We start from the raw sequence: 13,623 nt of genomic DNA on the forward strand, positions 1-13,623 counted from the left end.
ATGTATATTAACTTACTTAATCCTCACAACTAGTCCCATTTTACGGTTGAGGAAACCAGGAAACAAACAAATTAATTAGGTGGCCCAAGGTCACATGGCCATTAAGTGACAGCTCCAGGATTCAAACCTCAATAGTCTGACTCTAGAGCTCACAATTGCTGCTATAACCTACTCCTCTTAAAAATAAAAAAATAAAAAGAACAGGAAGGAAGGAAAGAAAGGAGAGAAGGGAAAAGAAAAAGAATCCTTGAGTTCACAGGAAAAAAGGAAGTAGAAAGAAAGTAACATTTTGAATCTCTAGGTTGTGACAGTTTATCATTGGATCCTCACACATAACTGTGGCAGTTCACATTTTACCATGGAGAAATGAGACGTTTAGGGAGGTGGAGTAGCTTGCCCAAGACAAAACAACTGGAAATCCAAGCTGGGAGTCAAACTCAGGTCTGTCTGGTTCCTGAGTCTGGTCTTTCAGTTAAACTGCTGCCTCTGCCCGACTGGACTGGACATTGTAACCCAGGGAAGAGGACCTTATAATTCAGGGGAAGGGGTCTTTTTCCCCAGGGAAGAAAACTGCAAAGCAAAGGATGCATGAAAAGTAGGCCAATGATTGGAGCTAGGGGCTGGAGGCCCTCCCCTCCCTGACTATTGGTGCCTGTTATGGGGTGGAGGAGGGATGCATCCAACACATCCCAAGTTCAAGATGTCATGTCTGTGAATCAGTGCCTTCCCTATAGTACTTCCCACAGGTCATTTGTTTCCGAAAAGATACTGGGAAGATGTCCGATGTTGAGAACCTGGCACTTCTCACCCATCGTAGGAGTTGACAAGAGCCACTGTTCCTCAGCAAGCTACCTGACCCAGAGTATCAGATACACAGTGACATCTCCAGGTTATCACAGTCCTCAGAGGGAGTAAGGAGAAGGAGCCTTCTCTATTTTGTCTCCCAAAGCAGTCAAAGGGTCACCCCAATGTCTTCCTGTATTTTAAGCGAACATGAGTATATTTCTCCCACTCCAGACCAAGCCTGCTCAGGGGCCACTGGCAACTCAGTGACAAATTCCTCAGTCTGGCTGGCACTCGAGGCCATTTCTAACCTACTCTTCAACTGTATTTCTAGCCTCATCTCCTTCTCCTTACACACTGGCCAGGTGCTCTCCAGCTTCTTGGTCTTTGCTCTTGCTGTTCCTGTCTCCATCCATGTCTCTAACTGTTGAAATCCCACAGTGTCTTTAGTTCCTATCCAAAATACTAGTTCCTCCTCTGACAGAACGTTTTCCACCCTTACCCTAAACTTTCATTCTAGGATGTATTATCCCCTCTAAACCTCCAGAGTAGTTAAACTGGCCTGAGTTATCCCCTTTTTCAACCCATTGCCACTGGCCTGTACTTGTGGGCCGCCATAATAGTCAATAAAATATCTGTTGGGACAGCAGCGTCTGAGTGAGTTACCTGGATTTCAGGCCCATCTGCCTAGGGAGTGAGGGGGAGGGAGACAGGACTTGGGCTCAGCTCCTTCCATCCGACTGTCCATACCGCCCCTTCTCAACTTTAGACAGTGTTGGGGCACTAATCACAGCTTTCCTGTCACCATAGCGACGAATGAGGCGAGAAAGCAAAATCTCCCTTTGGAACTACACCTCCCATCATGCACCTGGACCCCCCAGGGTGCCGGGCTCAGCCTGAGGCCTGAGACCCGGGCCGACCCACGGGAGCCGGGAGGGGTCGGACACGAGGAGCAGAGCGCGGGGGGAACCTCTGCGCTCCCAGCCCACCGCCGAGGTCGCGGCACCCCTATCACGTACCTAGCCTCTCAGGCCCCGGCCTGTCCTCGGCACCGCCACATCACGCCTAATATGGCCGCTCGTGCTGGGACCGGCCCGGTGCACAGAGAGCCGGGCCGAGGTCCGAGGCCAGGTACTGCTCCCGGCATTCCTCGCTGACGTGGTGTGGGGTCCCCTCTCCATCTCCAGGTCCCGGGGGAGGGAGGCCCTCGGGCTTTGAGGTGAGACCCGGGGCTCTGCTACCCGGTGCTGTGGCGAAGGGCGGGGTTGTTCCGGGAAGTGAGCCACCGGCCACCCGGGGTAGCAAGGTATAGAAGACAAGTACTGAAAGGAGGACACCCACTACAGTTCTCTAGGAAGCCCTTTGAATTGACATCATGAACCGTGTAAGGGATTACCTGGAGATCTGTCACTGTTTCAGGGCTTTAGAACATCAGAGACAGAGGGGACCATCCATCACTAGGCAGGGAGAAAGGGCTGTAGCCCCAACAGAGAGCACTGTGACAGTGTGTCCCTCATAAGTTCTTCCCCGGGGTGGGGGAGGGGGTGGTTACTGAATTGTCCCCCTGCAAGGCCAAGCATCCTTGGGAGCTCAGCAAATTGTTACTGACTGATTACAGGTATCATGGCCCACGCCTTGATTGAGGTGGAGCGAAAGTTCATTCCTGGGCCTGGCACAGAGAAGCGGCTGCAGGAGTTGGGGAGCACCTTAGAGCACCAGGTCACCTTCCGGGACAGATACTATGACACGCCTGAGCTGAGCCTCATGCGGGCTGACTACTGGCTGCGGCAGCGAGAGGGTAGTGGATGGGAGCTCAAATGTCCTGGAACAGCAGGTGTCTCAGGACCCCACCAGGAGTATGTGGAACTCACAGTTGAGCCTGCAGTTGTGGCCCAGCTCTGTGAGGTGCTGGGGACTGAGGTCCTGGGGGCAGGAGGTATGGCAGCTGTGCTGGGCCCACTGGGGCTGCAGGAAGTAGCTAGTTTTGTGACTAAGCGTAGTGCCTGGAAGTTGGTGCTCTCTGGAACTGATGAAGAGGAGCCTCCGCTCAGGGTGGACCTGGATACAGCAGACTTTGGCTACACCGTGGGTGAGGTAGAGGCCCTGGTGCACGAGGAGGCTGAAGTCCCAGTTGCCCTGGAGAAGATCTACAGTCTCAGCAGCATGCTTGGTGAGGGAGACAGGCCCTTGTGTGCGTTCTTTGCCTTCATTATCTGTCTTCTGGGTGTACCCACTGAACGGGTTCATGGGGACGGTTCGTGGGGAGGGTCTCGGGGTTATTTCTGTACTGGATATTGTTTGAGCAGTTTTTTGGAAGACCCAGTTTGCTTTTATAGTAGCTGCCTAACCTGAGTCAAGTCCTTCCAGGTCTCTAATCTCTCTCAGTCCTTGCCTCATTTAGTTCACACACCTCCAGCCACTCCAAGTTTCCATCAGTTCTCTGCTTTAATCCATCCACCCATCCTTCTCTCCCCCAAATCCCATCCTCTTATTTTTACAACTACCTGGAGCCCTCATTTAATTTGTCCTGTTGACTTTGACTAAAAGGCGAGAACAGTGTATTTATGTGACAGGCAGCAAGACAAGTGTTGGCTGATTTCTTTTTCTGTAGACAGTTCATCCACAGAAGTATGAGTTTGTGCATCCCATGAAGCCTTAAAGCCGTGGAATGCTGTTCTCGCTATCTCAACAAACATATGCTGAGTTCACCACTATATGCCCAGCATGCTGCCAGGCACTAACAATAAGATACTGACTTATTATGGTTCCATACCACCATTCTAGATGCTAGAATTCTATGTGAGTCCCACCCCACAGCTATAGCTACTTCTGTCATTTCTTCTATATCCCTTGGGTTCTCTGTGTGTACCTCTGCATGTGCTTCATTACCAACCCAATGAGCTTTGGCCTGCCTAGACGGGCTTTAATCTCAATTGAGGGACGGAGCAATAACTGAAATGAGTGGATATTGAGGCATCCTCTTGTCTTCATGGCACCTGAGCGCCTCCTCACCATTTCTCCTTGCTGGAGGAGAGGCTCACGCTTGGCTTCCCAGCCCCACTCCTACCTGAAGTGGTCCTTGTAGGCCCCACTTCCACAGGCCAGTCAGGGTGAGGGCTGGTGGGTTATAGAAGCTGGTCGGGTGGCATTCAGAATCCCAGTGCTGCCTTGGAAAGAATTCTGGGGTCTGGCTATCTGGACAGGGAGCAGAGTCAATGCATTTGAAGCTCTGTCTGGTTCTCTCCTCCTTCCCCTTTTGCCTGTAGGTGTGCCCGTACAGGAGACAGCACCTGCCAAGCTGATGGTATACCTACAGCGTTTCCAGCCTCAGGACTATCAGCGCCTGCTACAAGTACACAGACCCAGAGAGAAGCCACAGGGGACTAAAGATCCTGAAGGCAACTTGGGCTAGGGTGTCACTTCCTCAACAGGGAAGAGTCTGAATCTAACAGGGTTCCCTCCTGGGCTCACTATGCCTCTTCCCCTGGCCTCCTTCTCACACTGACTCCCCTCTCTCCAGCCCTTCCTGTTCCTTCACCTTACCCTCAGCTATCCTTCCTTGAGCCCTCCCTGGCTGCCTCCTCTCCCTCATCCGTCAGATGCAATCTGTGGGCCGCCCCTCTCCCCTGGCCGCTAAGCAGCCTCCATTGATTTCCGCTCGTGTTTATAGGATTTCCACTTAGCTGTGATCAGTAGTTAAGCACAGGAAAATCCCTTGCCACCCCCCTCCCTTGGTCGATGCCATTGATTCTGCCAGCGGCTCCTAAACCGCCTTACAGCTGAGTTAGAGACGAGGGGAGGGATTTCCCTGCCTTGGGGTATGGGAAATAGCAGCAGGTTGGGGAAGTGGGTGAGAATCTGTCAGAAATCTAGAAGTTCTGGTTTTACTTTTTGCTCCTGCGCCCTACTCTGGCCCAGATGGTAGAGTGTCTCCTATGGAGGTTTAGGGGCAAATTTGCTCCCCATCCTGGAAGGGGTAGAAAGAAAAGTCCTCAATTGTTAAAACAGGTTCCTAAGGCTCAAAGGAAGATACATACTTTAGTTTCTGGATAAGAAAACTCTTCCCTTCTATGATTCATAAACACTTTCTATCTCAAATATACCCAAATATGGCTTTTGCCCCTCAGGCTTTATTGGGCTTTCATTATTGGGAAGGCAGGCCCCCACAGTTTTTGCAGGGGCAAGCACAGGCCCAGAGCACCACCTGCTGGTAGCCAATCACCAGGCTCCAAGTGGCTGGGACCCTAGGGGGCGTTCAGGACACAGGAGGATTTCAGACCGTGAGTAGAGGCTGAGTTACTGCCATGTCTCCACAGGCAAGTTGTTCACCTCAAAGATCTCCTGCACCGACTGGCCAAAGTGGTTGTAGGTGAGGCGCAGCTTTAGCCTCAAGGGGGCCTAGGAGTATGAGAGTGGAGACCAAGGTTAGCACCTGTGATTTGTCCTGTCCCTGGGCCTTATCAACAGGAAGGGGTTGTGGGTGGGTGCTCTTGAGCTCACCTTGTTAGGATTGAGGATTCTGAGGAGCTGGGTCACTGGAAGGCCACCTTGAGCTGGAAGTGTGTCCCCACTGGGGGCCTGTAGCTGCAGCTGGAAACTCTGAACACAGGAGATTGGGCAGAGCACAGTAAGGCAGCTAGCTGGGCTCAGGCAACCCCTCCACACCCGAGAGTCTCAAACCCTCTTCCCATAACTTCCCAAGTGCTTGTCCCTGCATTGTCATTTCCTTCTCGTTCTTCCTCCCACCCACCCCCTCTACTTAGCCTTTTCTCCTCAAGTGCCCAGGCCACCTCAAATCCTGGTCTTCCACAAACCTTGGGCACAGCAGCCTGGCAGATGAAGTGGGTGACATCAGCTCCTGAGGTGTTGGTAGCAGTGACCATGATTAAGAGCAAAGCAGGAGTTCCAGAGGGTCGAACAAAAGACAGATTCAGCTGTAGTCCTTCCCGCTCAAACACTCTGAGATTTGGGATGGAAGCTGGAATATGGAGAGACAAGCAGCTCAGTGTATGGGCGAAGATAACAAGCTCATTCATTCATTCAACAGAAATGAAGTGAACACCCACTGGGTGCAGGGCAGTGCTTGAGATGCTAGTGACAAAGTGGACAAGAAGATGAAACTCATAGTCCAGTGGGCAGAAAAAAACAATAAACAAGAAAACAACCAAGATAATCACAGACCAATTTGTGCTGTGAAGAAAATAAACAATGTCAGAATAACTGGGGAGAACTAACTTAAATAGGAGTGGTGGGGGAAGGCATCTGACATTGTGGCTGAGGCCTGAGAAATGAGAATGAGCCAGTCGTTTGGTGTGCTGGGCAAGAACATTCATGTAAAAGGAACACAAACTGCCAAGGGCTTCAGATGAGAGGGTCTGAGATGCTGACGGGCCAGTGGAGGGGGTAGCGGGGAAAGAAGATGAGATGCGCTGGGAGGAAGGCGGGCCCCACAGGTGAGGGTAAGAAGTCTGGAACAAAGGGAAGGCATTGAGGGGTATCTGAGAGGGAACAGGCACAAGCTAATGAACACTTACCTATCAAGAGGGGATGTGATTTTGGCAAAGAAGGAGAACCAGCACATTTCCACCCCTCCTTTTCTTAAGATGTCTTCCATCTCCCCCTGCTTTCTTTTTTTAAAGTTTATGTATTTATTTTGAGAGAGAGCGTGTGTGCGTGCATGTGCAGGAGGGGTAGAGAGAGAGAGAATCCCAAGCAGGCTCCACTGTCAGAGCCTGACATGGGACTCCATCCTGTGAACCTCGAGATCATGACCTGAGCCGAAATCAGGAGTTGGACACTTGGGGCACCGGGTGGCTCAATCAGTTAAGCAACCAACTCTTGATTTCCACTCGGGTCATGATCTCACGGTTCATGGGATGGAGCCCTACGTGAGCCCCGCATCGGGCTCTGTGCTGACAGTGCAGAGACTGCTTGGGGATTCTGTCTCTCTCTCTCTCTCAAAATAAATAAATAAACACTTTTATTTATTTTTTTAATTAAAAAAAATTTTTTTTAACGTTTATTTATTTTTGAGACAGGGAGAGACAGAGCATGAACAGGGGAGGGTCAGAGAGAGGGAGACACAGAATATGAAGCAGGCTCCAGGCTGTCAGCACAGAGCCCGACGCGGGGCTAGAACTCACAGACTGCAAGATCATGACCTGAGCCGAAGTCGGCCGCCTAACTGACTGAGCCACCCAGGTGCCCCAATAAACACTTTAAAAAAAGAGACGCTTAACTGACTGAGCCACCCAGGTGCCCCTCCCATCTCCCCTTTGCTGAGGCTTACGTGGGGGTGGAGGTGCACCGGGAAGGTCGAGGAGGTGTACTAAAGCGCCTCCTGGGGAGGGATCCAGAGGGGGTGGGGGCTGGGCATCCCCAGAAGTGCCATCCAGGAGATCTAACAGATCCAAGAGCTTGGAGGCCTAGGGGAAAGGGCAGAAGGAGCAGGGCTGGGTGTGGAAGCCCGACCAAGTCCTCATCCCCCTGCAGCTTCCGGCCTCCTCACCTGGGGCTCTGTGGACACAAGGGCTGTTTCCGAAAGCTGGGCTTCTTTGCTTTCCTTTGCTTCCCCATCAACCTGAGACCCGCCTCTCTCCACAAGAGGCATCTTTTCCAGGATGGCGGCCCTGAGAGAATGGAATACAGGTGTGTCCCTCTGAGTGGACCCTGGGCTTTTCATAACAAGCATGGGGGAGGGAAGGGTGAGACCATGCAGAACCCTGGGCACATGGTGGGTCAGAGTGCCTTTCTGATTTCCTAAGAGGGCACACGGTTGCCAGTTTTCAGATGAGCAAGGAGGGTTGGAAGCCAACTTAGCTTCAGTGAACTACAGGCAGGAGGCTCTGACTGTGGAGGAGTAAGGACGCAGGTGAGAATGAGACCCTTGTGCCCAGAGAGGGGCACTGGGGAGAGGACAGGTGAGGAGAGGGCAGGGGTGTGGGTCCTACGCCAATCGCACCTCATGTGGTCATACTTCTGGAAGAGCGTGTTGTACTCCACAGCCCGCTGCTGCAGCTCCACGTCCAGGCAGCTCCCGTAGATGGACACCACCTGGCGGATGCGGCTGGGCCACAGGGTGGTGTGTGAGTGGGGATGCAACCTGCCCTGCCCTTCAACTCCAGGATATGGCAGGGAAGGGAAAGGCCCCACGGAGCAGGGGGATGCCCACAATACTTGGCTCAAAAAGAAGAACCTAAGGATTGGGGGAACTGGGATGTGTGTATGGAGAGAAACTCAGAAGCCGGTGGGCACAGTGAAGGGACATCTGTCCCTGGAGACACGAAGAAGAAGGTCTCTGGAGGGGCTGGGACCCTTTCTTACTTGCTGTCTCCACGGAGCCGGGTGCTGAGCTTCATGAGGGCTGTCAGGGCATATCCTCGGGTGGCTGGCTGGGACATGTGGGACTGCAGCACCTTTTCCAGCAGTGCCAACACCTCCTCTTCCTCCACCTTCAGCAGGGACAAAGGTAGTAGCCCTGGGGCATCTTGCCTCTCCTGCTGAGTCCCTCCTTGGTGTACTCCCAATGGAGGTCTTACCTGAAGGGGCTCTGTTTCCTCACAGCTCCCTTCCAGCAGGAGGTCCCCGTATTCTCCAATGCACCAGGCTGCCACTTGCACCAGTGGTTGCTGCATGGGATAAGAAACATGGTAGGCCAGGTTCTGGGTCCCCTCCTCAGCTTCCAACACCTGTGACCTCCCTTTATGCAGCACAGAGGTAGTGGGGTTTGGAGGGGTGGGGAAAGGGAAAAGACTTGCCCTGGAACAGTTATGTAAGTTTGTTTCCCCGCTGGCTCTGTCCTGGCTCTTGGACAACTTCTGCCCTCTGGTGGCCACGCATGAGAACTACATGGCTTCATCAAAAGGGGCTCAGCGAGAGGGAAGCAAGAGGGTCCTTCCCTCGAAGGGGTACCATGGTTTCTGCCCATTCTATTTGGATAATATGGAGAAATGACTACTGATAGTGGCTGGCTTCTGTTAATCCACTCGGAATTCAAGATAATAAAGCCTGATACATGAAGAAAGAACTCTATCTCATTTGACCCTCAAGACTGCTCTGGGAGGTAGACAGCTGAGTACACTGAGCATAAGGAGACTTAAATAAGTCATCTGTAGTTACACAGCCAGTAGATACCAGAGCCAGTTCAAAAGTCTAGGTGTTCTAACTAAAAACAGGGCTGTGTCCTTGAGTGTCTCTGCGAAGTAGGTAGCTGTGACTTCCAGGGAGAAACAGTAAGGACTCCGGTGGAGGGAGTAGGTGGCCCAGGAAGGGCTAAGAGGGTTGGGCGGCCCTGGGTCTGGGTGGTGGGAACAGTACTTGGGAGATGTCCTCTGCCAGGGCGCTGTACAGGCGGCGCACAGAATAGGCATGTAGCTCCTGGGCCCCCCCAATCAGCTGGGTCAGGTTGGCCACTGCATCATCCCGTACATAGATGCCTGCCTGGAAGAGGTGAATGGGGCCAAGTCAGGGTGGTGAACCCTGCCCACTCCCTCCCAGCTCTCTTAGTCCAGTCCCTGCCTCACCGTTGTCAGCACGCGCAGGATGGTATCTATGTGCCATCGCTTGGTTGGGGCAAACCTAGGGGACACATGGCTCTTCAGCCCTGGTGCTGACCCTCCCCAGATTCTACTGTCTTTGCCTCCTGGTCTTTGCCTACTGGGCACCTGTCACCTCACCTCTCTGCTGCCAGCAGGATGCCTGAGGCACAGTCGGCCCGTAGATCTGGGGGGCAGGATTCCAGAAAGCTCTGCAGCTCTTGTGTCATGGCTCGCACGTTGGAGCTATTCACCAGAGCCAGGCTCAGTTCCAAGGCCCGCCTATCAAGAGAAAGAGATCTGTCTATACGGAGTAGCCAGGTCACCCCAAGACATATCTCAGGCCCTCCCTTCTCCAGGCACTGGAGCGGCACCTGTCTCCATAATCCCCCTACTTCAGCTGTCTGATCCCATCCAGGTCTTGGCTACCAGGTGCTGGGCCCTCTGCCCCATCTTCTCTTTTGTCTGTCCCACTCACCGGCTGAGGGAGGCATCAGGTTCCCACAGACATTCGACCACAGTGGGCCGGTGCCGCTGCACAGCGCTGTGATCAGACTGCACCATACGCAGCAATGACGTCAGGGCTACATACCTGGCCAGAGTGGGAGAGGCCCTATCACACCATGGCCATCAGCCCCCTCCCTGCCCCATCCTGCCCTGAGTATTGGAATAAGAGGTAGGTGAATCAGGAGGCCCTGGAAGAAGCAGGGGCGAGGGCCAGGTGCTCAGTGGCACAGCCCAGCCAGACACCTGGGACTATCACCTAATGTTCTTGTCATTGTTGAGCAGGAAGCGGCCAAGAATGTTGACGGCTAGAACCTATGGGAGGCAAAGGTTGAGGACAGTCAGGGAAGGAGCAACTGTCCTTGTTAAGGAGTGGGGAACTTCGTGGCACGGGATGATGGGTGGGGAGGAGAAACCGGTGAATAGGACCCATCTGCCTGGCTGGGGCTGGTGAGTGGGGCCCCAGTGGGAGAGGCATATGGGAGGATACCCGAAGGCCAGGTGCAGAGCGGATGTCCATGATGGTCAGCACTGTCTCAAACAGGACTGCACTGCCCGCATTTCGGCTGGTATCTGTGTTAGTGGCCACCTGAGTGGGTGGGAGAGAAGGTGCAGCTAGAAGGGGCTCTGTCCTCTCCTCAGGTTTCTGGAGGGTATCCACCGTGTCATCCCTCCATCATCTAACGAAGTTCCCTGAGCCCCCACCATGTGTCAGGGACTACCACACTGAGACAGACTGTGTCCCTCTCCTCATGGAGATCCCAGTCTAGAGGGAAATGGAGATGTGACTATACGGCCACCACAGAATGGGTGGTCACGTGAGGGATGCCTGGGGCTGGTGGGATCTCAGAGCAACACACCTAACCGGTGCCCCGCTCCAGCCCCAACCTGAGCCAGCAAGTCATTCATGGTCTCACTGCTCTCTTCGTGGTTCCGGCCCAGAATCCGAAGGAGACGAAGTATCCGGACCTGAAGTTGGGTTAAAGGTTGAAAGGTGGAGGGGTTCAGAGGGTGAGAAGTCGGGCTGAGAAAAATCCAACACTGAAGAAAGTATCATGAGGGGTCTGGCTGGTTTCCTAGAGCTTCCCTGCCCCTGCCCCTCACCTTGGGTCCCTTGGGTCCTGGGAGATCAGACGTGTGTGAGGCTCAGGGATTTGGAGACAGGCTTTTTTGTTGTCATTGTTACCAAACTGGATTTTCTGACCTTTAGGTATCCCCATTCCAGCACTGGTCTTGGGATGACCTGTGCAATCCTGTGTCTGCCATCTTCCTGCCTAAGACACTGACTGACCCAAAGGGTTCTCTGGGAGGTGACCGATAGCCATGGGCTTACTGCTAAGCTCTCTGTTCCAGGGATACAGCAGGAAAGGATCGGCCCACCTGCAGGAAGGGGTCGCTGACTCCAGATATACTGTGTTCTGTGGAATATCCCGTTGTCACCAGAGTCCGGAGGATCTTCACCAGCTGGGGCACCACCTGGAGGGAGGGCACAGCCTTACTGGGCATTCTTCCTCAGCCTTTCAACCTTCAGCCCCATTCCAACCCCATTGCCCCTCTTTTCCTGGACCAGGGCCTGCCCCTTTCACCAGCCCACCTTTCGAAAATGCTTGAGGGCTGCAGGGCTTCGTTCACAGAGCTCCGTGATCAGCGTGATGGTGCCCAGCAGGATGCCTGGTGTGGGGGTAGGGAGTGAATGGTGGGCCAGGGGCACAGGAGAGCCTACTGCGTGTGTTTGTGTGCACATGCTACCCCTTCTCCTATGGGCTGGTGTTCCTGTCCCATTTTTCACTTCCGTCCATAGCCAGAGGTAAGGCAGGGGACAGGGAGCCCTGTGGCCTTACCATGGTGGCGTTCATGAAGCAGTTGGGCACAGGGTGGGAGGAAGATGTTGGAGAGCTCAGGGACCTTCCGGATCATGTGCACTGCAGTCAGAACAGCCTGCAGAGATCAGGGGGCTCAGAAGAGGGCAGGGGTCTGCCAGGATGGACCTCCCACCTTTAACACATGGCCAACAGGACAGTTTCTGGTGGGGCAAGGGCCTGCAGTCCTGCCATCTCACCTTCTTGCGCACGTAGGAGCTAGGCTGCAGGAGCAGTTTCTCCACCTCAGTGGCCAGGTCCCGGCACATTTCAGCAGAGCCCATAGTGCTCAGAGTGCACAGGGCCAGGCCTTGTACTGCCTGAATCCCCTGGCTCAGATCACTGCAGAGTTGGGGAGGTGGTCAGTCAAGCTCTGAGAAATCTACCCTGCCCAGTACCTACATTAGGCAGCCCCCTGGGATTTCCCAGTTCCCCACTCTTCCCATCTCCCTGATTCCAAGTGGTGCCCAGAACCCTCTCACTTCTTGATGCTGTTGGTAATGAGCAGGTGGGCATCCTGCCTCTCATCGAGTAGAAGCATGGCCCCCAGGTAGCCCACCCTCTTGTCTGTGAATCTGGGGGAGGCAATCAGTTTCAGGCACTCCATCTACAGGGAAGGAGGGAGAACAGGAAGGGGCAGGGGTGAAACTGGGAGGCACTAACATCCCTTTTCTATCTTCTTTACCACCAGATTAACTTATGGTAGCACCATTTCCCATCACCCTCCCTTCAACAAGAGGAAAGGCTTAGGAAATTCAGAGTTCGTGGGTAGTTTCGAGGAACCAGGAGTCGAGGAGGATGGGAGAAGAAAGGAGGTGACTTGAATGGGGCTGGCCAGAGAATGAAGTGTTCAGTCCAGCTTATGACCCATAGGGGTTGTAATAAGGACGGGGGTCAGCAGTGCATGCTGTGAGGGAGGGCTCAGAATCTTTGTAGAATTAAAAAAACAAAAAACCCCACAACAACCAGGGCACAACTAGGTGAGGGTGTCCAAGACCCTGCTCTATTAGACTTCCTCATCAAACTCAGAAGGGAGGAGGGCCTGCCCAATACCTGTCCAAAGTGGGCGGGGTAGCCCAACATGTGGACGTAGAGCAGTTTGGCCAGCTGGCGGTGCCTGTGCAGAGGGTCCCCATCGCGGAAGGAGGCGCGGATGTGGGCGCACTCCTTTTGGATCACCTCCCGCTCCTGGGCCTGGGTCTTGGCCCCACGTATCTCCTCGATTAGATCTTGAAGCTTCAGTGAAGGTACCACCATCCTGAAGGGGCAGAGCCCGGAAATGGAGAGGGCTTTAAACCCCTCGGGCCGAATACCTGGCCTTCTAGTCCAGGCTTGCCCTGTGCCATCTTGAGGGACCGGGCCCCGAAGCTACCCTAAAACCGAGCCCATATTTACCTTTACCCACGTGGATCTCCACATCCCACCCCTTCCACACTGCGGGAGGAGATTCCCCATCACGCATGCGTGCCCGCCCCACCTCTGCTCCCGTTCGTACTGAGCATGCGCCAGAACCCCGCCTATTTCCCACCCCCCCCCCCCTTCCCCCCAACCCAGCCTCAAGCCCCACCTGGTTTCCCATCCCTAGCTCGGCCATTCATTTCCTTTCAGGGCCTCGAGCTACCTCTTTCGTGGTATTCTTCCCCAGGGTCACACCTCAGGCGGCTTCAGCTTCACACCAGGGCGCCAGCCCTAAAGACAGCCTCACCTGGCTGGTCTCAACTCCGCTTCTTTCCCCCCAGCGCTTCCGGGTACAGGGCCCGACAGGGGTTGGTCCTTCGACTGGTCCTTCCCTCTTCCCGCCCTCTTCACGGGACCCCGCCCCTCCCGGGCAGCCCCACTGAGCCGTCTAGAGTATAGAGTACTCTGACCTCAGGCCTCGGGCTTTGGAGTGGGGGGAAGGAGCTCTTCTGGCAGCAAGACTGCATGGCAGGCCTGGGGTTCCC

The 13,623-nt window shown here is 54.1% G+C and overlaps 3 protein-coding genes across 5 annotated transcripts in view; 1 reads left to right on the forward strand and 2 right to left on the reverse strand.

The window, feature by feature from the left end:
- ZFHX2 (zinc finger homeobox 2) overlaps positions 1–1,630 on the reverse strand; it is a 31,605-nt gene extending 29,975 nt beyond the window's left edge. Inside the window, exon 1 of the mRNA XM_019429377.2 lies at positions 1,450–1,630. The gene's annotated coding sequence lies outside the window, so the exon portion shown is untranslated. The remainder of the gene's footprint in view (positions 1–1,449) is intronic.
- A 63-nt stretch (positions 1,631–1,693) lies between these two features.
- THTPA (thiamine triphosphatase) lies at positions 1,694–6,764 on the forward strand. 2 transcript variants are annotated; one of them, XM_019429387.2, is made up of 3 exons: positions 1,694–1,914; positions 2,402–2,953; positions 4,050–6,764. In XM_019429387.2, the coding sequence occupies exons 1-3, from the start codon at positions 1,854–1,856 to the stop codon at positions 4,193–4,195; spliced, it is 759 nt and encodes a 252-aa protein (XP_019284932.1). In that variant the 5' UTR covers positions 1,694–1,853; the 3' UTR covers positions 4,196–6,764. The 2 variants fall into 2 exon arrangements, with proteins under 2 accessions (XP_019284932.1, XP_019284934.1); XM_019429389.2 differs by having other exon boundaries at positions 1,890–2,002.
- On the reverse strand, positions 4,894–13,595 carry AP1G2 (adaptor related protein complex 1 subunit gamma 2). 2 transcript variants are annotated; one of them, XM_053889292.1, is made up of 22 exons: positions 13,302–13,595; positions 12,734–12,938; positions 12,163–12,287; positions 11,881–12,022; positions 11,663–11,759; positions 11,416–11,492; positions 11,202–11,297; positions 10,710–10,790; positions 10,312–10,410; positions 10,081–10,136; positions 9,796–9,909; positions 9,459–9,599; positions 9,306–9,360; positions 9,100–9,222; positions 8,322–8,411; positions 8,107–8,234; positions 7,745–7,849; positions 7,292–7,412; positions 7,073–7,208; positions 5,598–5,761; positions 5,284–5,382; positions 4,894–5,181 (listed from the first exon to the last, which is right to left on the reverse strand). In XM_053889292.1, exons 2-22 carry the CDS (start codon positions 12,935–12,937, stop codon positions 5,080–5,082), a joined length of 2,355 nt encoding a protein of 784 aa, XP_053745267.1. In that variant the 5' UTR covers position 12,938; positions 13,302–13,595; the 3' UTR covers positions 4,894–5,079. The 2 variants fall into 2 exon arrangements, with proteins under 2 accessions (XP_053745267.1, XP_053745268.1); XM_053889293.1 differs by lacking the exons at positions 11,416–11,492; positions 12,163–12,287; positions 12,734–12,938; positions 13,302–13,595 and having other exon boundaries at positions 11,881–11,994.
- Positions 13,596–13,623: the final 28 nt, after the last annotated feature.

Source organism: Panthera pardus, unplaced genomic scaffold (genome assembly GCF_024362965.1).
Source record: "Panthera pardus isolate Hobbes unplaced genomic scaffold, ASM2436296v1 HiC_scaffold_24, whole genome shotgun sequence".
Taxonomy (NCBI): domain Eukaryota; kingdom Metazoa; phylum Chordata; class Mammalia; order Carnivora; family Felidae; genus Panthera; species Panthera pardus.

What these genes read in the sequence shown, in the direction of transcription:
- THTPA (XM_019429387.2), top strand. Translation starts at nt 1,854, where the DNA reads ATGGCCGCTCGTGCTGGGACCGGCCCGGTGCACAGAGAGCCGGGCCGA. An exon ending in GGGCCGAGGTCCGAGGCCAG is followed by an intron (nt 1,915 to 2,401) that starts GTACTGCTCCCG and finishes GACTGATTACAG; the next exon opens with GTATCATGGCCCACGCCTTG. An exon ending in CAGTCTCAGCAGCATGCTTG is followed by an intron (nt 2,954 to 4,049) that starts GTGAGGGAGACA and finishes TTTTGCCTGTAG; the next exon opens with GTGTGCCCGTACAGGAGACA.
- AP1G2 (XM_053889292.1), bottom strand. Translation starts at nt 12,937, where the DNA reads ATGGTGGTACCTTCACTGAAGCTTCAAGATCTAATCGAGGAGATACGT. An exon ending in CCCTCAAGCATTTTCGAAAG is followed by an intron (nt 11,298 to 11,415) that starts GTGGGCTGGTGA and finishes CCCTCCCTCCAG; the next exon opens with GTGGTGCCCCAGCTGGTGAA. An exon ending in TCAGCGACCCCTTCCTGCAG is followed by an intron (nt 10,791 to 11,201) that starts GTGGGCCGATCC and finishes ACCCAACTTCAG; the next exon opens with GTCCGGATACTTCGTCTCCT.